This window comes from Oryctolagus cuniculus, chromosome 2 (assembly GCF_051225735.1).
Source record: "Oryctolagus cuniculus isolate XC-2025 breed Fujian yellow rabbit chromosome 2, ASM5122573v1, whole genome shotgun sequence".
Classification (NCBI taxonomy): Eukaryota; Metazoa; Chordata; class Mammalia; order Lagomorpha; family Leporidae; genus Oryctolagus; species Oryctolagus cuniculus.
Genome location: NC_142868.1, coordinates 182,102,580 through 182,124,131, shown reverse-complemented (window position 1 = coordinate 182,124,131; position 21,552 = coordinate 182,102,580). Strand labels below are relative to the sequence as shown.

Genomic DNA, 21,552 nt, shown 5'->3' with positions numbered 1-21,552 from the left:
AAATGAACCAGATATAAGCACTTAAGGCTCTCAAATCATGAACCAATAATACCATAAGGATTTAAAACATTAAATCTCTGTCCAAAATTCCTGTTAAGAAATCTATTTTAGTCTAATTAAGAGATTCTAGTCCTTTAACAAAATAATCCTTAATCTCAGATCCTTGTTAAATAGGGCAAAAGGCAGATAATTAAAAAACAAAAACAAGTTAATGAACAAAATGGACAGAGAGAAGTAGAAAATAAAAGAATTTGGGACTGCTTCATTCTCACAAGGGTGGAAAAGGAGAGAGCTCCACTTTCTAGTGGCTCCTGGGCTGCTCCATGTTGTGTCTTGTGGAACCCCAGCAGACGCCGCTGCACAGAAAAGCTTCAGGCTTCCCTGAGTCACTCGAAGGAGCCAAACAAGGAGAAAATGTGATGGCAACAGCCGATAACCACAGGGCCTTTCTAAGAAACAAACACCACTTCCATTCAAAGTGAAACAAAGATGCAAGACAAACTACCCAGATTGATACCAGAGAGGCTCCCAGCTAAAACAGTAGAGGAAGAAAACAAAATAAATAAATAAAACAGAAGACCGGTGAGAACCAGTGCTAATTTAGCTGTTAGCTATTTTTAAGTCATTCCAAAATACTGATGCTGTATATCTCACGTTTTAGAATCTTCTGATTTTGATAAATTAAAGGAAGAGAAAAAAAGGCAGTTACAGCTAACTCAGGTGGAGTCAGACAGGAAACAGTCATCTGTGATCTTGGGGGAAAGCCTAGTTTGAACCTCATGCTCTACAGCCTGATAGCATCATTTCTCAGCATCCTAAGCAATGCACTACCACCACCACCACCACTCCTTTTCAAGAAATAAAAATTCCGCCTTTGAAACCTGAAACCGTGCGTTCAAATGACACGGTGCCAGGAGACGTGAATTATAATCTTCAGTAACAGTAGCTAAGAGCATCGCAAATAACCAGTTCAGAAACCTCCCACGGGGTAGGCAAGGGAGAGGGCAGCGTTCTGCTCACCGTTCTCGACGTGTGCGAGCCTGTGCATGAGCGGCAGCCAGACAAGGCACTGGGGCGGAGCGTCGGCCATCATCGTGTCTAGAAACGTGTTGAGCATTACCTTCTTCTGCCAAGAGAACAAAAGCAAACATGCTTCAGAGCCCCCAGGCACCTGCACACGCCAAGACCAAGCTAAATCCAGACTCCGCCATGTTTGAAAATTGCACGTGAAATTTTACAGCAAAATAAAACACCAGGCACTACACCATGCATTGACACTACTATATTCAAACCTGTTTCTGTGTACATTATTTGAATTTTTATTGGCTCTTTTATAACTTATTTATTTGAAAGGCAGAATAACAGAGATCTCCCACCCGCTAGTTCATTTTCACTCCCCAGGTGGATGCAACAGCTGGGGGTGGGCCAGGCCAAAGCCAGAAACCAGGGTCTCTATCCTGGTCTCCCAAATGGGAGGCAGGGGCCCAAGTACTCCGGCCATCTTCTGCTGCGTTCCCAGGCATGTTATCGGAGAGCGGCGTCAGAAGTGGAACGGCTGGGACCTGAACCGGCGCTCTGACACAGGATGCTGGTGTCCCAAGTGGCAGCGTAACCTGCTGTACCACACCAGTTCTTCTTGTTTTTTCTTATTTTTTTTAACGCTTCCACATACATTTAAAAATGTTTCTTTATCTTTTCTCTTATTTTCAATCTGAGAGGCACAAAGACAGAGGAGAGACAGACGCAGAGTGTTTCTATTGGTTCCCTCCGCAAACGCCTGCAACAGCCAGAGCTGGACGAGGGAGCCAGGAACTCAACGCAGGCCTTCCGCAGGAGAGCTGTTAGCTGCTGCCTCCAGGGATCTCAGTGACAGTGAGCCAGACTCCAACACGGGATACGGTTATCTCAGCAGGTAGGCCAAACACCCGCCCCTTTTATTTCAATCTTTCCAACAACTGTATAAGGTAGACAGGCTAGGTAGCTTCATTCTACAGATGAGAAAATGAAAGGACAATCCAACTCCAATCAGACGGCAGGGCCTTGAAAGTACTATTCTAGCTACTGCACTGGCGAGACAGAGATCCACACCTGGCTACGAATCAAAGGCCACCACGGGCAGCAGGAGCCACTGGCGTGTGGCCATCCACCACGTATGCGGCTTCCACAGCAGTGGCCGGCACACAACGGGCCAAGTACTAAGAACCAGAGTGAGCGGCGAGGCCTCACTCTGGAAAAGAAAGGCCTCACTCCCAGAAAAGAAAACAAACCCAAGGTGGTAGAGACAGGCCTCGACAAGCCTAGTACCCAACACCCACAAGCCCCCGCGGCAGCCCCGCCACTGCCCCACCTCCCTGACTGCTTCAGCCTTCTTTTCTGCGAAACTCACACCCTGCACATGAAACACGCAAAGAATTAGGTCCCAGCTGGGCGCAGAAAAGTTAGAAACATCTAGAGACAAGACAGAAATAGATTTATTTGAGGCAGATAAATTCTCAACCATTATTTCAGACGAACAAAGTTTCTTTTTATTTCTTCCAACCCACAGAGCGCCTTTCCAGCTCCCAGGGAGAGGAGCTGAGGTCTCCCAGGAGGTGGGCTCAGGACGACGGCCCGGCCCTCGTAGCCCAGCGCAGCCACGCAGCCACTGGAGGAGGCCTGGTGCTGGTGGAGCTGTGTTCTTGGCTCCGCCACTTCCCTTAATGTAAAGAAGAGGCTATTAAAAATATGGGCGTTTCCTCATAAGACTCTAAAATAATTTTTCAAGAGAAAGGTGGAAGAGAGGTAAAACTGGTTAGCAGATTTTGCCAGTTCATTACAAAATAACTTTGAATTTTTTTATTTTACCACTAATACTTCAATACAAACAGGAAGCAAGGAGGGAGGGCATCCCTATCAGGAAGACAGAGCCCTCAGAGAGTAGAAAGGAGGTAAAGGAGAAGGCAGAGCCGGAAAGAGGCTTTGCAATACAAACCTGGGGTGACAACACTGACGGCACACAGAAGAGAAGGCTCAGACACAGGCCAGGACCCCGGGCCGGCGCTGACAGGTGGGGGGCGGACGGGAGGGCCCTGCCACGTCTCAGCACGCCGAGGCTGAGCCGGGAGGATCGCCGCCTCCAGCCCGCCCAGGAACAGGTGTCCACGGCACCTGCTCACTCCTGCTTCGGAGACCTCGGGGAGTCCAGGAGCAAAGAATGAAGGAACAAGGCTGGAAACCAGACGCCGCCGACCGCTCGCACGGAGGACCCGGTGTGGATGGTGCCTGGTGTGATGGACGTGAAGCACCCGTGCACTCAAATGAGATCCGCAGTGTCCATTTCAGATCACTGACGTGGGAGACCCAGAGGAGGCTCCTGGCTCCTGCTTCAGATCAGCGCAGCTCTGGCCGTTGCAGCCACCTGGGGAGTGAGCCAGCAGATGGAAGACCTCTCTCTCTCTCTGCCTCTTTTTTTTTCTCTGTGTAACTCTTTCAAATAAATACATAAATATTTTTAAAAAGTTATTTATTTATTGAAAAGTCAGAGTTGAGGGGGGAGAGAGAAGGAGAGAAGAGGAGGGAGGGAGGGAGAGGGGGGGGAGAGAGGGAGAGAGAGGAGAGAGAGAGAGAGAGAGAGAGAGAGAGAGAGAGAGAGAGAGAGAGATACGTCTTCTATCCACTGGTTCAATCCCCAAATGGCCACAACAGCAAGGGCTGGGCCAGGCTTACTGAACAAGCACAGGAAAGCAGACTGGCTCTTTTCACACACACACACACCCTTTTTGCTTTGTTTCTAGTTTAGAGTTGAACACATTCTTTCCATTCCTCATTTTTTATAGCACGATACTGATTATAACAATTATAATAAAAATGCAAATGACATTCTCACAATTTTCATTTTAATTTATTTCCACCCAGATGTAAATATCTCCCTACATAATTATGAACATAGGGTAGATACAAGCATATAATTTGATTTTTTTTTTCAAAAAAAGATTTATTTATTTATTTGAAAGGCAAAGTTACAGAGATGCAGAGGCAGAGAGAGAGAGATCGAGTGATCTTCCATCTGCTGGTTCACTTCCCAAATGGCTGCAATGGCTGGATCTGAGCTGAGCCAATCCCAAGTCAGGAGCCAGGAGCTTCCTCTGGGTCTCCCACATGGTGCAGGGGCCCAAGGACTTGGACCATCCTCTGCTGCTTTCCCAGTAGCATCAGCAGGGAGCTAGAATGGAAGTGGAGCAGCTGGGACTTAAATGCCCATATGGGATGCCTGCACTGTAGGCGGGGGCTTTACCCGCTACACCACAGAGCCAGCCCCAATCTGTGTTTCTCACTTAACATTTTACTATTTTATTCTGTACAAGGTCTTCACTGCCTGTCCACTGAGCAAATCCTGTGCCTTCCTCTGTGAAGCGCTGAGATGGTCTGTACAGGGTCTCGAGGTTTCTCTTAGAAACGCATGTTTCCGTGGTCGCCCCTTGTTCTTCCAACCCTCAGGACCTATAATTCTTACCGACAGGCCATTCTCACCTCCCTTCCTCCTCCCCTGACTAGCTCCCTCCCTTTTTTAAAAGGGGGAGGGGGGAGCAGGGAGACCATTTCCTACAAATGAGAAATCCAGTATCGTTAAACTAACGTGAGAAATCAAGTAAAGTGATTTAGCAAAATATTATCATGAGAGCTGGCGCCGCAGCTCACTAGGCTAATCCTCTGCCTTGCGGCGCCGGCACACCGGGTTCTAGTCCTGGTCGGGGTGCCAGATTCTGTCCCGGTTGCCCCTCTTCCAGGCCAGCTCTCTGCTGTGGCCCGGGAAGGCAGTGGAGGATGGCCCAAGTGCTTGGGCCCTGCACCCCATGGGAGACCAGGATAAGTACCTGGCTCCTGCCATCGGATCAGCGCGGTGCGCCGGCCGCAGCAGCCATTGGAGGGTGAACCAACGGCAAAGGAAGACCTTTCTCTCTGTCTCTCTCTCTGTCTACTCTGCCTGTCAAAAAAAATATATATTATCATGACTGCAATTTCTAACTTCTTCATTCCCAATCAAAACTCTTTCCTGACGTGCAGCATGACATTTCTTACCTGTGGCCCTATCACTTAAACAATGAAAGAGATTTAGAGATGAGTCTTGAAAATGACATTTTTAAAGCTCTCAGATTAAAATATTTTTATGCAAACTTTTGTGCAGAGCTATAGGAATAACTTTTCTGGCAAAGGCAACCATGTATCACCCAGAGTCGAAGGACCAGGTCCCTGAAACCTATTTATTCTGGACTTTGAAAATAAGGGTAATTTGTAATGACACAACTACATAATGCTGCTGTGCTTCTTATGAGAGATATTTTTATTTATTACAGGTCAAAGACTAGGAAAGTGCTCCAGAAATTCCAGAATAGTTTATTTTCCTGCAATAGTTTGTTGCTAAGACCGTATCATTTGAGGAAACTGCACAGCAACACTGAAGAAGACAAGGAGAATACGAGTACATCCAGGCGCCCAAAACTGTTCTCATGTCATGTGATTTAAGATCATATCTGATTAAGCCAACAAATGTTTAGGAAACATCATCATCTTACAGTCTTATCAGTCATCGGGGCTGTAAAATTGAAGGTGACCAAAATCATTCAAGGCGTAACTGAGTTGCATGTAACATGCCTTGTAAGGGAAAGTGCTGGACCCCGATAAAGCTGGTCCAAGCCAGCCTCTGCACTTGACCCCTACTCAAGTTCCACCCAGGGTCCTCTGCAACACTAATGCAATGTACCGTAGCTTGATGAGGTAACAAACTGCAACCTAATAAGAGGATACCCTTGTAAACAAGCAACTGAGTCTCAGCCAATCACAGACTGCCAACTGAGCAGGACATGTCCATATAAGGCAAACGTCCACTGCAGACTATCAGGCTGTTTCTGCACATCACTCTCTTTTCTCTGGCTATAAAGACAAGAAGCACATGTGGCGGGGAGGGAATGCAGCTGCCGGGTTCTAGAAGATTTTTCTTTCTGATTGAACTGGTCTCAATTTCTAACAGGAAACAATCAATCCTACATTAAAAGACTAAGCATCAAGGAAGTGGGGATGCTTTCGCCAGGATTGAAACCCCGAGGACTCTGGGGCAGGCGTTTGGCCTAGCGTCTCCGGACTCCAGCTTCCTGCCGATGCAGATCCTGGCAGGCAGCAGCGGCGACTCAGGTCGCTGGGGCCCTGCCACCCACAGGGGAGACCTGCCTGAGTGGCCAGGCTCCAGCTCTGGCCCCAGCTAGAGGCTGCTGTGGGCATTTGGAAAATGGACCAGAGGACAAGAGCACTCTCTGTCTTGCTCTTGCTTTCCCTTTCTCTCTCTGAAATTTTAAAAGAGAGAGAGAACACAATGCAAATGCTTTGTTGGGGAAGAGAGAAAGGTCAGAGATTAGTGCCTTTAAGTGAGAGCAAGCAGCATAAACAAAGAAAAGAAGTGTGAGGACTTTCACTCACTCAAAATGCACGTTACTCAAAACAAGAGAAATGCAAATCAGAACTAGACTATAACATTTCTCACCTATCAGATTGGCAAGACGCCAGCGTGTAGGAACATTTGTTGCTGGCATGGCTGTGTAGAAAGAGGTGTGTCCCTGCAGCGCTGGGGGAGCCCATATGGCACAACCGCTACGGCACTGCGACAGTGGTACCGGCACCTTGTAGAGGGCAAGAGTCAGTCGGGGCAGGCTGCGTGGGAGCAGGAGGAATGATGCTGAAGGGAGGGGCTGGGCAGGACAGTGAGCTGCCAGTCAGGCTAAGAACCTTAGCTGCAGGCCATGGCGGTAACAGCTTTTAAGTAAAGAAGGGTGACGCCGCACTATATTTTAAATGATGACTTAGACTCATATTTGCTTATGAGTAAAAGGAATAATAAAGCAAAAAGCAATGACTGAGCAGCACAGTCCTCTTTAGGCTGCCACTGACCTACTGACCAGATCGGGGTCCTCGATTTCTGGGGTGACAAGTTCTTCTGCTTTCCCTAAGGTGGCAGAGTAGGAGGGGACATCAGAGGACCACAACGGGAGCACACACTGGGCTGCCCCAGCAGAAACACTGGAGAGGCAGCTAGAGAGCCGACGGCCCCTATACCCCATGTCCTGGCTGGTGGCTTTCAGCCCGGTCCGCCGGCCTCAGGCCAGGACAGGTGACCAGACAGAACAGCACATGCTTTCAGCCCGTGAACAACCACCAAGAGGGGGCCCTTCCTAAAACACGGAGACAGGGAGCACTGCTAGCTAACAAAACCCTTACTGCAAAGAAAACCGCTGAGCCACCTGCCACTTCTCTCCAAGTAAGACACTCACCTCCACAGGACAAACCTCACCTCCGGTCTCTACAATCGCATTCCCCCTCGCTGGTGCCAGTGAGACCAGCCTCGTTACTGCAGCTATGACTGCAGTAACACCCATTCTATAATCACATTTCACCCAATCTGAGATACACTTCTAAGGTCTGTTGTTCAATACACCATTATTTTTTTCCTACCGCATGGACAGAAAAATGCCCTGCCAATTAAATGACTCAACGACTTAATTAACTATCAACCTTAATGACGTGAATCGGGCACAGAGCCTCTTGGTGAACTGAGAACTTCTTTTATCCATTCAAAGGGAGCTGGCAGCTTCATTGGCCTTCAGATGCACCATTCGGCATGGTAAGAAATTATTTTGGTCATATCTCATTAACAAAAAAATACAACTTCATCTATTTATGGATTTCCTCCTTAAAAAAATAGTTCTATAAAGCTCCTGGTACTGCTTTGCGAGACATATGGAATTCCTCTGATGATAATACCTGCTTTACTAGGGATCAAAGTTACTCCCCTCTACTCTGCGTCCAGACCTTCCTGCATTTACAATAACATCTTGTTCAATGCCACATCACAGACCACGCTTTCTGAGAACACCTTAGAAGACAACACGCTCACATGGATGCAGGAAACGACATCCCATCAGCACCAATGCCCAACCAACTGCAATCACAAACCTGCATTTTGCTTAAAGGAAGGGGGGAGGAGGGGGAGGGGGAGGGAGGGAGGTATCAAGATCAAAGATGTCCGGATGTGAACAGGGTCTCCAAGGCTACATCAGCTCAGATGCAATGATGGCAAAGCGCCCCAAATCTGTGAAGTAACGCACACACGACATGCACATGCCACGCAATGTTTGCCAAATTTCAAAGATGTATTTATTTGAAAGGCAGGGGGCCGGGGTGGGGGGTGGGGGAACTCTGACTTATCTTCCATCCGCTGGTTCACTTCTCAGATGGCCTTAACAGCAGGAGGAGCTGGGCCAGGCAGGAGCCAGGGATGCCGGCGCTGCAATGCTGCAGGTTAACCTGTTACACCACAACGCCGGCCCCAATTCTTGGCAGACTTTATTCAATGTCCAGGAACACAAGGTCAGAACATTGACACTGTCTCACTCCACAGCTGGGGGTAGATGAGGCCCAGCAGGGACATGCTGAGGGGTACATGGTCAGAGGACACCTCCAGGCATGGACCACACCTGCCGCTGCGAGAACCAACCCACAAGACCACACAGCCATCTCCCCCACCACCCACCCCCTCAGGCAGGTCTCTCCCACACCCAGCAGTCCCAACAATGCCCCTACGTGGTTTCTCTCCTCAGCACTCCCTCTCCACTCTGGTTCCCATTTCACTCAGACAGATGCCAACTTTAAAATTCCCTGCATGGTGGGCTGCACACTTCAAGCTTAAGTTTATATAAAAACTTAGAAAATATGTAATAAAACAAGTGGAAATCATCTAAGGAGAAATGAAACATTTCTCTAATGAAACACTAATGTTTCAGAAAATGTGACAGAAATTTAAATACATTCACTGCTTATTTTGAGTACTTTTAATCCTGTAAAATCAGGATTAAATTAAATTAAAATTAAAATTAAAATTAATTTCTAAACAATGAAGATTCTTAATATATCTGCCCTAATGGCCATTGCTGCGGCTCACTAGGCTAATCCTCCGCCTATGGCACTGGCACCCCAGGTTCTAGTCCCGGTTGGGGCGCCGGGTTCTGGTCCCAGTTGCTCCTCTTCCAGTCCAGCTCTCTGCTGTGGCCCGGGAAGGCAGTGGAGGATAGCCCAAGTGCTTGAGCCCTGCACCTGCATGGGAGACCAGGAGGAAGCGCCTGACTCCTGGCTTTGGATCGGTGCAACGCGCCAGCCGTGGTGGCCATTTGGGGAGTGAACCAACAGAAAAAGGAAGACCTTTCTCTCTGTCTCTCTCTCTCACTAACTCTGCCTGTTAAAATATATATATATATATCTGCCCTACTCACCAAAATAACTAAGCTTAACTAAGATGCCACCTTAACACCGTACTATGCTCAGGTTTTCTATTGTTAAAATGTTTTAAAAAAATACAGAAGCAGAGAGGAGTCTAATACACCTATTAATCTGCTCTAACCACTCTCAACATATAACTAACGCCATTTCATCTATGTTTCCACGCTCCCTCCAACTTGCATTTTGAAGCAAATTCTGGGCATATTCTCTCTTGAATTAACCTTTCCCAGGAGTTTACCGCAGCAGACGCCTGCTCAGTGTCCCACTGGTAACTGACAGGAAAACAGGTGCTGAGCGCGTTCCCGTACAAGGTCTTTGTGGACAGAACTTCTGACTGCACTTGAGAAGCTAGGGGTGGACGTGCAGGCTCGGGGGAGGCGTCTATGTGCAGAACCCAACAGGGCCTCTTCCAGGCTGCTCTAGCACAGCTCCCCTGCTCCAAGCCCCACCAACATCTGGAGTCAGCCCTGGAGTTGTTGCTGTCCTAACAGATGGGTTCTGTTGAATCCTCTTTTTCCACATTTGAAGTACTACTCAATGACATAAATCCATAGACTTGACTTTGCGAGTGAGCTTGTGGAAAACAAGCAACAATAGGCTTTAAAATGAAAGAGTCAGAACTACACTAAAGCAAATCGATACACAGTTCTCAGCATCCGAACATCTCTGCTGTAATGTAACACAGGCTGATGGAAAACTCTGCAGCCTGCGAAGCGTGGTTTAAACCCACATGAGAAGCAAGAGCGAAACGACAGAACACTGTGCAGCGCTGTGAACAGCGGATGCCCCAAGCAACAGCACCTCCCTGTCCACAGGCACGGCCACGGGAGCCCCAGTGGAGGACGACCCCTTCCATCTCTAGGGTCTGAGACACTTCTTCCCTCCCTCGTGCTAGGGGCAATGACGCCGCCCAAGGTAGATCAATTTTAGCAAAACTCAGTGCCAAGTCCCAGGGTCACAAGCTCCATCAACTGCTTTGTCCCCTTGCTTTCTTCACCCAGCTTCATCATCCTCACAATGCACAAGCAGTCTCGAGTCCCCTCAACCAGTCACTTCTTTCACTTAAGGAAGGTACCGCAAGATTTTTCAGCTTCTTAAAGCACTCGTACTTTCTATGTAATTGCGACCTCTTCTTTGTTCAGTCAGAACGGCAATATGCTGGGGAAAGCTGCCCAAGAACAGGCAATGCGATTCCTGTTCCACTCATCGGTACCGTTCTCTCTGCAATGGTGCATGGGCTGCTGCAGAAACAGAGACTGGAGGAAGACAAACTCACAGGAAACGGCCACGAACTCTGAATTTAACTCCTGCTGCACGATCTTTGTGCTAACAGTCCCACACCCTGGCCGTGTTATCAGCGGTTTCCACTTCTTCCAGAGCTCCTTTTGTCTTTATCATCTTCGTAGACCTAATTCAAGTTTCTCTGGCTTTTCCAAACCTGTCATATACAAAATGCTGGCAGGTGACTTTACAGGAATCCGAAGCAGGTAAAAGCAATCAGGTTGTGAATTCAAAGGCATCACAATCGTGTGTCGTAAGGTAACCTGCAGAATTTCATATAGCATTCTTATGAATTAACAATTACAACTTTTAAAATTTCTTCAGCAGTTTTTTTAAAGATTTATTCATTTTGTTTGAAAGGCAGAGTTATAGAGAGGCACAGGCAGAGAGAGAGAGGTCCTCCATCTGCTGGTCCACTCCCCAGATGGCCACAATGGACGGAGCTGGATCAGAAGTGGAGCAGCCAGGACTCGAACCAGCATCCATATGGGATGCAGACACTGCAGGCGGCGGTCCCACCTGCCACACCACAGCACTGGCCCCTTTTCAGCATTTCTAACTGGCATTCCAACCTTGGATTCCCAGCACGGCATTTACATTATAACCAAATCAAAGATTACGTTAGGTCTGGTGCTCCATGTCAGTGTTGCCCTTTTGTCAGATACTGTTCTTCACAGATAATTCTCCCTATGAATTCCCTTCCCCATCCCAACACTGCTTAGAGCAGTGTTTCTTTTTCTTTTTTTTTTTCTTTTTTCTTTTTTCTTTTTTTATTTTTTGACAATCAGAGTTAGTGAGAGAGAGAGACAAAGGTCTTCCTTCCATTGGTTCACCCCCCAAATGGCCGCTATGGCCAGCAGGCTGAGCTGATCCGAAGCCAGGAGCCAGGTGCTTCCTCCTGGTCTCCCATGCAGGTACAGGACCCAAGGACTTGGGCCATCCTCCACTGCCCTCCCAGGCCACAGCAGAGAGTTGGTCTGGAAGAGGAGCAACTGGGACAGAATCCGGCGCCCCAACTGGGACTAGAACCCGGGGTGCCGGTGCCGCAGGCGGAGGATTAGCCAGGTGAGCCGCGGCACCAGCTGAGAGCAGTGTTTCACAACCCGATCCGTTTTTAGCCTGACCTCCAGACGCGTGCCAACACTGCTGCCCCCTGGGGTGCACACTAGCAGAAAGCTGGGCCGGGAGGGAGTAACTGGGACTCAAACTAGGCACCTGGGTGTGGGATGCAGGTACCCAAGCAGTGATTTAACCACTGCATCAAATGCCTGCCCCAATTTTTAACTTTAAAAATAAAAAAGGTATGTATGTGTGTATTGGTTTTTTTGGTGAATCAATGTATCACCGGTCTTCAAATTTGCTCTTATTATGTATTTTTTAATTTTCATTTGTTATTTGAAAGGCAGAAAGGCAAAGACAGAGAGATCTTCAATTCACTCCCCAAATACTTGCAACAGCCAGGGCTGGTCCAGGTCAAGGTCAGGAGCCCAAAACCCAGCCGTGGTCTCCCATGTGGGTAAGAGGGACCCGTGTACTCGAACCATCACCTGCTGCTCCCCAGGGTCTCCTGAGCAAGCAGCTGGATCAGAAGCAGAGCTCAAGCTCTCCAATACAGGATGTCGGCATCCCAAGAAGCAGCTTAACCACTGCACCAAATGCCTGCCCCTGTTCCATACAGCTGTGTATCTATAGCTACCAAAACTATGGTAGGGGGAGCTTTAATTTTTTTTATTTATCTTGTAAGATTTATTTATTTGAAAGGGAAGTGATGGAAAGAGAGACAGACAGAGATCTTACATCCACTGGTTCACTCCTCAAATGCAGAGGCTAGACCAGGCCAAAACCAGGAGCCAGGAAGTCCATCTGGGTCTTCCATGTGGGTGGCAGGAACCCGGACACTTGCTTTCTCCCAGGTGCATTAGCAGGGAGCTGGATCAGAGGTGCGGAGCAGCCAGGATTTGAACCAGGCACCCCGATATCAAATGTGCGAGTTCCAGGCAGCAGCTTAATGTACTGTGCCACAATTAACTTTTTATGTTTAAATAACTTCAGACTTAGAGAAAGGTTACTAAGCATATTACTAAAATATTCCCATTTTCCAGATTCTTTTTTTTTTTAAAGATTCATTTTTTTAAAAAGGATTTATTTGAGGGGCCGGCACCGTGGTGCAGCAGGTTAATCCCCCGCCTGCAGCACCAGCATCCCATATGGGCGCCAGTTCTAGTCCCAGCTACTCCACTTCCAGTCCAGCTCTCTGCTATGGCCTGGGAAAGCAGTAGAGGATGACCCAAGTGCTTGGGCCCCTGCACCCATGTGGGAGACCAGGAAGAAGCACCTGGCTCTTGGCTTCGGAGCGGCGCAGCTCCGGCTGTTACAGTCATTTGTGGAGTGAACCAACTGAAGTAAGACCTTTCTCTCTGTCTCTCCCTCTTACTGTCTATAACTCTACCTCTAAATTAAATAAAATATTTTTAAAAAATTTATTTGAAAGGCAGAGTTACAGAGAGGCAGAGACAGAGAGGTCTTCCATCTGCTGCTTCACTCCCCAAACAACTACAACGGCCAGAGGCACGCTGATACCAAATCAGGAGCCTGGAGCTTCCTCCAGGTCTTCCACATGGGTGCAGGGGCCCAAGGACTTGCTTTCCCAGGCCATTATCAGGGAGCTGGACAAGAAGAGAGCAGCCAGGACTTCCACTGGTGCCCATAGGGATGCCGGCACTGCAGAGGCTCTGTCCACTACACAACGCCGGCCCCAAAGATTCATTTTTTATTTATTTGAAAGATAGAGTTACAGAGAGAAGATAGAGAGAGCGAGAAAGAGAGAGAGCACTTCCATCTGCTGGTTCATTCACCAGATGGCTGCAATGGCCAGGGATGGGCCAGGCGGAAGCCAGGAGCCAGGAGCTTCATCCAATCTCCCACGTGGATGCAGGGGCCCAAGGCCATCTTCTGCTGCCTTCCCAGGCACATTAGCAGGGAGCTAGATGAGAAGTAGAGCAGCTGGGTCTCAAACTGGCGCCCATATGGATGCCGGTGCTGCGAGCAGCTGCTTAACCTGCCATGCCACAGCGCCGGTCCCCATAGTCTCGATTCTTCAAGTGTTAACACTGTGAAGGAGATGTTCCTTTACTGTTAAATACTTCAGATTGAATTTCTTAAAAACCAAGATATTTCTGACATTAAAAACATAAATATCCAAACCAGAAAAGTGAAATTCATTGACAGATACTACTATCCAGTCTGTAGGCTTTATTCCAATTTTCCCAGTTGTTCCAATAATGGAAACAAAAAGAAAATCCTGGGTCATGAACGGCACTGAGTTCTCCCATCTCCGGGACTCCTTTCCCCCAGAACGTCCCGTCCATCTGTCTTTGTCTTTAATGATACTGCTATTTCTGAAGCCAGTTTTATTGTAGAAATTCATTCATGTGGGTTTGCCCGATGTTTCCTCAAGATCCGACTCAGGCAGTACTTTGGGGCAGAGCGCGGAGAAGTCAGCCCGAGGGCTTCCCAGGGCAGTGTCCGCATCAGGTCACCTGGAGAACGTGGCACCCGGCAGGTTTCTCCCAGGTGCAGCAACTTTGCTCCCCGTCCTAATCAACAACTATCTTACAGGGCACACTTCTGAGTACTGCAACACTCTATTTCCATTGATTATGTTACCCATTAGTCTTTTTTTTTTTTTTTTTTTTGACAGGCAGAGTGGACAGACAGTGAGAGAGAGAAACAGAGAGAAAGGTCTTCCTTTGCCGTTGGTTCACCCTCCAATGGCCACCGCGGCCGGCGCACTGTGCTGATCCGATGGCAGGAGCCAGGTACTTCTCCTGGTCTCCCATGGGGTGCAGGGCCCAAGCACTTGGGCCATCCTCCACTGCACTCCCTGGCCACAGCAGAGAGCTGGCCTGGAAGAGGGGCAACCGGGACAGAATCCGGTGCCCCAACCAGGACTAGAACCCGGTGTGCCGGCGCCGCAAGGTGGAGGATTAGCCTAGTGAGCTGCGGTGCCGGCACTACCCATTAGTCTTAACCTAGGCCTTTTTATTAATTCCTCACTTCCCGGAAGTTTAGGATTAAGCTTTGTTTATCTAATCTCTACCTTAACAAAGCAATGCTACAGTCAGTGTCTACTCTGCTTCCAGCCCTGGAAGCCAAGGTTAAGGCCCCAGGAATTCACCCACCCGACCCCGGGGCGAGACCACAGAAGGCGACAGAATCCGCCTTCATGCATTAAAAACAGGACTGGGTGCAGCACCCCTGCCTCTAGCACCCAGGAGACAACGATCCTGTACTGTTAAGGAGTTTAACACAAAAGCTCCTGCAACCCACGATTTAAGTAATTCATTTAGAAAAATAATACATATCCAGGAGCAATGATGCAAAAATTCTTCAAATATTCTCTTTAAAACTCAAACATTACCTTGTTTTCCAGTAAAGACCCCTTCCCCACCCCACACGAGTCCTTGAGTGATTTTTATGCTCCTGGTCATATTCATCTGGCCGCAAACTGTGCAACCTGTGAACAGGTGGCAGACGCATGCGTGCTCTCCTGGAGCTGGGGTCCACACGGCTGCCCTTACCTGCTGCGGGAAACAGGTGCGGACTGAGTGCTCCGTGTAGCCGAAGGACGGTCCTTCGAAGACAGCTGTCGGGAGCTTCAGCACTTCCTTCAGAAACTGGTCAAACTTGCTAAATATCATTAAGCCATTGGAATCTGACATCTGTGAGAAAATATCTACGAGAACAAAACCAAATGAAGTCAAGTTATAAAGAAACACCCGTCTTGTAAATGGCTCTATGGCATTTGTATTCCAGTCAAAAAGTATCATCAAGCTATAGCTACGAGCTCCAGCGATGTTATTAACATCGGGCCGGTGCTCTGCTGCTGAGGCCCTCCCGTCGCCCGTCTACCCCAAATCAAATCAAAACCATTCCTGCACGTCTGCCTGCCTGTGCTCTTTCAGTGTGCACTCTGCATGGTAGCTTTTAATTTATTTCCATATTACTCTAAGAAGAACATGCTGCAACATCGTCATCTCTTAGCTTCTATATATGTATTTATAGAAGACAGAGGCATGTTTGAGAACACTGACACTAGCATATTGATACTAGGGCATGAAAGAAATTGTATTATGCTTGCATATTCATATACTAATGATATAACATATCCCTGTGAAACAAACTTGAAGCGAGCACAAAGGATATTTAACATATTCTATTTGGTGAGTCCCAAAACAGAATAAAAAGAACCCACATCACCTCTTGTATCCCGAAATACTTGGCTGCCCTAAGACCCGAGGCTGACGCAGAGCGGTGCCCGCAGATGGGAAACACCGCTATTTCTTTATCTCCTTGCAGAGAGTCCCTGACTCCAGCCATTCCTCTCCTTCCGCCCATAGTCAGGAGGGAAAAACCAGAACTAACCAGGAACTTAACACTTGACAAAGAAGTGTACTCGAAGCTTTTTTTCAAATTGCTGTGCTTTCTAACAAAGTAGTGTGTTAAACGTGCACTGAAGTATCACTCCTTGAGGACTTTTCAAACATAACATTTTGAAAATTCATATCTTATGTATTCAGGGTACACAGGTAAATTCATCTATATCTACACAGATGTAATTTATATACGCACGTTACTCTTTAGCTAAAGTTTGGAAGCCTTACTGAAATACTACATAGATAAAAACATCTTTTACACATTAATCAAAGAATAAGAATGTTAAATTATCAACTGCACAGAGTAATTTCTAAGGCACTGGAGAACTAGAAATTGTCAAAAAGAAATGAAAATCTTTAGTGTATCCTCTCACAAAAGTTGCTAGCTTGCAGTCGAAGAAAAAATATGAACCACCTGCACCAGGGGCCATAGCCAATGAAGGACTGAAAGAAGTATGGCCCCAGCGGAAAGGGGAACCCAAACCAGCTCACAAAGGCTTGTGCCTATAGTCATCTGACTCCACAGGAACCTTCATTGCAGCACACTCCTTCAGAATCTACCTTCACACAGAATCTACGCACACACACAGTGGGCTTCAAAGAGCTGGAGGAAAATGGAACTAAAAGATAAACAAGGCCAGCGCTGCGGCTCACTAGGCTAATCCTCTGCCTTGTGGCGCCGGCACACCAGGTTCTAGTCCCGGTCAGGGCGCCAGATTCTGTCCCGGTTGCCCCTCTTGCAGGCCAGCTCTCTGCTGTGGCCAGGGAGTGCAGTGGAGGATGGCCCAAGTTCCATGGAAGACCAGGATAAGTACCTGGCTCCTGCCATCGGATCAGCGCGGTGCGCTGGCCACAGCACGCTGGCTGCGGCGGCCATTGGAGGGTGAACCGACGGCAAAAGGAAGACCTTTCTGTCTGTCTCTCTCTCTCACTGTCCACTCTGCCTGTCCAAAAAAAAAAAAAAAAAGATAAACAAACCTTCCAGAAATTTCTGGAAATCGCTTTGCATATGGGCACAACTGTCAAGAAAGTTGTAAAAGAAAGAAAGTTGGGGCCGGCGCCGCGGCTCACTAGGCTAATCCTCCGCCTAGCGGCGCCGGCACACCGGGTTCTAGTCCCGGTCGGGGCGCCGGATTCTGTCCCGGTTGCCCCTCTTCCAGGCCAGCTCTCTGCTGTGGCCAGGGAGTGCAGTGGAGGATGGCCCAGGTGCTTGGGCCCTGCACCCCATGGGAGACCAGGAAAAGCACCTGGCTCCTGGCTCCTGCCATCAGATCAGCGCGGTGCGCCGGCCGCAGCGCGCCGGCCGCGGCGGCCATTGGAGGGTGAACCAACGGCAAAAGGAAGACCTTTCTCTCTGTCTCTCTCTCTCACTGTCCACTCTGCCTGTCAAAAAAAAAGAAAGAAAGAAAGAAAGAAAGTTGGTAACTGGGCACTGAAAGACAGGATTTGGGAAGATGAGGGACCAAACAGGTGGAGTGGTGATCTGGAGACACAGCTGGGGAGGAAGAGGAGGAGGAAGAGGAGGAAGAGGAGGAGAGGAGGGGAGGAGGAGGAAGAGAAGAGGAGAAGGAGGAGGGGGGAGGAGGAAGAGAGGAGGAGGGGGGGAGGAGGAGGGGAGGAGGAGGAGGAGAGGAGGAGGAGGAGGAGGAGAGGAGGAAGGGAGGAGGAGAAGGAGAAGGGGGAAGGAGGAGGGGGGAGGAGGAGGAGGGGAGGAGGGCAGGAGGAGGAAGGGAGGAGGAGAAGGAGGAGGAAGGGAGGAGGAGAAGGAGGAGGGGGAGGAGGAAGGGAGGAGGAAGGGAGGAGGAGAAGGAGGAGGGGGGAAGGAGGAGGGGAGGAGGAGGAGGAGGAGGAGGGGAGGAGAGCAGAGGAGGAGAACGAGGAGGGGAGGAGGGGAGGAGGAGGGGAGGAGGGGAGGAGGAAGAGGAGGGGAGGAGGAAGAGGAGGGGAGGAGGAAGAGGAGGGGAGGAGGAGGAGGAAGAGGAGGAGAGGAGGGCAGGAGGAGGAAGGGAGAAGGAGGAGGGGGAAGGAGGAGGAGGAGAGGAGGAGGAGGAAGAGGAGGAGAGGAGGGCAGGAGGAGGAAGGGAGAAGGAGGAGGGGGAGGAGGGGGAGGAGGAGGAGGGGAGGAGGGCAGGAGGGCAGGAGGAGGAAGGGAGAAGGAGAAGGAGGGGGAAAGGAGGAGGGGAAAGGAGGAGGGGGAAGGAAGAGGAGGGCAGGAGGAGGGGGGAAGGAGGAGGGGGGAAGGAGGAGGGGGGAGGGGGGAGGAGGAGAGGAGGAGGGGAGGAGGAGGAAGGGAGGAGGAGGGGAGGAGAGCAGGGGAGGAGAAGAGGAGGAGGAGGGGAGGAGGGGAGGAGGAGGGGAGGAGGAGGGGGAAGGAAGAGGAGGGCAGGAGGAGGGGAAGAGGAGGGGGGAAGGAGGAGGGGAGGAGGGGAGGAGGAGGAGGGGAGGAGGGGAGGAGAGCAGGGGAGGAGGGGAGGAAGAGGAAGGGAGGAGGAGGGGAGGAGAGCAGGGGAGGAGAAGAGGAGGAGGGGAGGAGGAGGGGAGGAGGAGGGGAGGAAGAGGAAGGGAGGAAGGGAGGAGGAGGGGAGGAGAGCAGGGGAGGAGAAGAGGAGGAGGAGGGGAGGAGGGGAGGAGGAGGGGAGGAGGAGGGGAGGAAGAGGAAGGGAGGAGGGGAGGAGGAGGGGAGGAGGAGGGGAGGAGGAGGAAGAGGAGGGGAGGAGGAGGGGAGGAGGAGAGGGGGAGGAGGAGGAGGAGAGGAGGAGGAGGAAGAGGAGGAGCCAGTGCTGCGGGGCATGTCAGTCCCCGGTGACCAGCAGGGGCAGGGCTGGGAGAGGCGGTGGTACACGGACCACCTACATGGAGAGCCAATGGGAAACAAAGCCTGACTATGGTGAGCACTGCTGCCTTGAAAGAAGACTTTGCAAGATGAAGGCATTTCAGATTCGGCTAAAACCTCCCCAGCAGGAAGGCACTTTCCCAGAACGTCAGAGTGCCAGTGCCCAGCACGATGCAGGAAGGAGGAAGGATGAAACACCAGCTAGAAAATGATGTCAGAATTACAGCAGTGACAGCACCTGGGGCAGCTCTAGCTGAACTAATCCGCGTGTGTTCAAGTGGAGCCGTTTTGAAGACAGAAGCTGTTTCGGGCCAAGCTCAAGGCTGCAGAGGGACAGCTCTGGATGTGCCATGGTGACGGGAAGAAGGGAGGCTCTGCAGGAGAGAGCAGAGCGCCAGCGACATGGCTTCTCAAGCTGCTCCTCCCACAAAGCACCGCGGTGCCTGCTGAGTGTCTACTCCCTCTGGGCCGCTGCTCAGAGGGCACTGTGCCCAGAGGGAGGTGCTTCCCAGCCTGCTCTGTACTCTGCAACTCCAGGGCAGACTTCTGGAAAGCCTTTTGTGTTCCTAATGGACGCACAGACAGAACGGTCACCTTAGGCCCCTAAGTGCAGAGCAGGAAGACGGAAAGAAACCCTCAAATCTGAACTTCCGTGAGAAAAGTGAACGCCAATGCGCTTAAGGCTACTGTGAGGCAAGCCTTCTGCTGCTACTCGGTGCTTTCCTTGATGGAGAAACAGTAATTAATCCACAGCCACTAGTGGCACAAACACTGGGTCCAGACTTCAGCCACCAAGTGCGCAGTGTGCGTTCCCAAAGCTTCACAAGCACACCCACACCAACACATCCACACCTCACTCAGGGTAATAAAAGGGCGCGGCCAGGGAAATGACTAAACCCCCCCCCACAAAACAACAAGATCATTTCCGTCACTCTCCGTTACTATGTTACAAGAATAAATGCAAAGTACCAAACAAGGTTTTTAAATTCAGGAATAAAGAAATTACAATTTAAGAGGCCCATATTACAGTGAGGGAACAAGTAGGGATATGTTTGTTTGTTTAATAAGAGGAATACTGGTAGGCAACAAAGTTGAAGGCACAGTGCAGGAAGTTCTAACTTCTCAGACTAGTTCCCTTTAGCTTCCTTCATCAGAAAGAAAAGCACTGAAAGGGACTGCTCATTTTTAAATCTAAATGAAACATCACCAGGACTGGCGCACTGTGGTGTGGCAAAGCCTCCACCTGTGGTGCCAGCATCCCAAATAGGAAAGGGTTCAAGTCCCGACTACTCCACTTCCCATCCAGCTCTCTGCTATGGCCGGGGAAACAGTGGAAGATATCCAAGTCTTTGGGTCCCTACACTCATGTGAGAGGCCTGGAGGAAGCTCCCGGCTCCTGGCTTCAGATCAGCCTGGCTACAGTCATTGTGGCCACTTGGGGAATGAACCAATGGATAGAAGACCTTTCTCTCGGCCGGCGCCGCAGCTCACTAGGCTAATCCTCCACCTAGCGGCACCGGCACACCGGGTTCTAGTCCCGGTCGGGGCACCGGATTCTGTCCCGGTTGCCCCTCTTCCAGGCCAGCTCTCTGCTATGGCCCAGGAGTGCAGTGGAGGATGGCCCAAGTGCTTGGGCCCTGCACCCCATGGGAGACCAGGAAAAGCATCTGGCTCCCGCCTTCGGATCAGCGCAGTGCGCCGGCCGCAGCGTGCTGGCCGCGGCGGCCATTGGAGGGTGAACCAATGGCAAAAGGAAGATCTTTCTCTCTGTCTCTCTCTCTCACTGTCCACTCTGTAAAAAAAAAAAAAAAAAAAAGACCTTTCTCTCTGTCTCTCCCTTTCTTTCTGTAACTCTGCCTCTCAAATAAATAAATAAATCTTTAAAAAAAATGAAGCATCACAAATGATCAATCTATAATTTACAGTATGTATATAGAGAAATAACAAAGTAAATGAGGCAACACAATTTAATAAAAACGTGGAAAAAACTAGTCCTCTAATGAAAGCCTTAAATTCCTGTGGCATTAGGGACTAAACCACCGCCCAGATCACCAGTTAATTTCTCCATTAATTCAATTCTACATCACTAAAAGAAGGCATGCTGATTCCCCACGCTGATCCCAGCTAAAAAAGGCTTTTTCCCTTGTTAGAAACACCAACGAGCCCCTAGCCGTGCATGTGCACACAAGGTTTAAAACAGCCTGTCCTCCGTGTGTGACAGGCAGAATAGTGCTGCCGGGCTGCTATCATCACACAGGGTCTGATTTTCTCTTGGTGACAAGGCTCTGGGGCCTCCATCAAGTTCCACACCCCCCTCCCGGACCCCCCGGGGTAGCCATGTGCTCTGGGAATGACTGCTGTCCTCACTACACGGGGCAGCCATCCTCTTCTGTAGGTCAGCTTGCCCTGGCAAGCAATTCCGACCTCCTGTCATATTTCGACGCGTCGAGCAGCCAAACCCACAGCACCACGTACACACAGCGCCTACAGACAAGAACCCCAAGGGCCTGCTGCACTCCCAAACTCAGCGGCCACGGCAGGCAGCCCGTGTGGAGGCGGCTGCAGAATGGGAGGCAGGATGCCTGGGGGCCAGAAGCGATCTCAGACGCGGCCCCACACCTCCCCCAGTCTGGGTTCGTTTTCCTTTTCCTTCTTTGCTTGCCTTATCCGCAAAACACCAATGTCAGGCTAACCTCATAGCTG

At 49.8% G+C, this 21,552-nt stretch overlaps 1 protein-coding gene across 16 annotated transcripts in view; it reads right to left on the bottom strand.

The window, feature by feature from the left end:
- DTNB (dystrobrevin beta) overlaps window positions 1–21,552 on the bottom strand; it is a 248,570-nt gene that overhangs the window by 155,487 nt on the left and 71,531 nt on the right. For 15 of the 16 annotated variants that reach the window (XM_051843168.3, XM_089326719.1, XM_051843163.3 and 12 more), the window contains 2 exons: window positions 15,162–15,316; window positions 1,021–1,126 (listed from right to left, as the gene is read on the bottom strand). In XM_051843168.3, the coding sequence (XP_051699128.1) occupies window positions 1,021–1,126; window positions 15,162–15,316 (261 nt within the window). The remainder of the gene's footprint in view (window positions 1–1,020; window positions 1,127–15,161; window positions 15,317–21,552) is intronic. The other variant, XM_089326720.1, reaches the window with a different exon arrangement.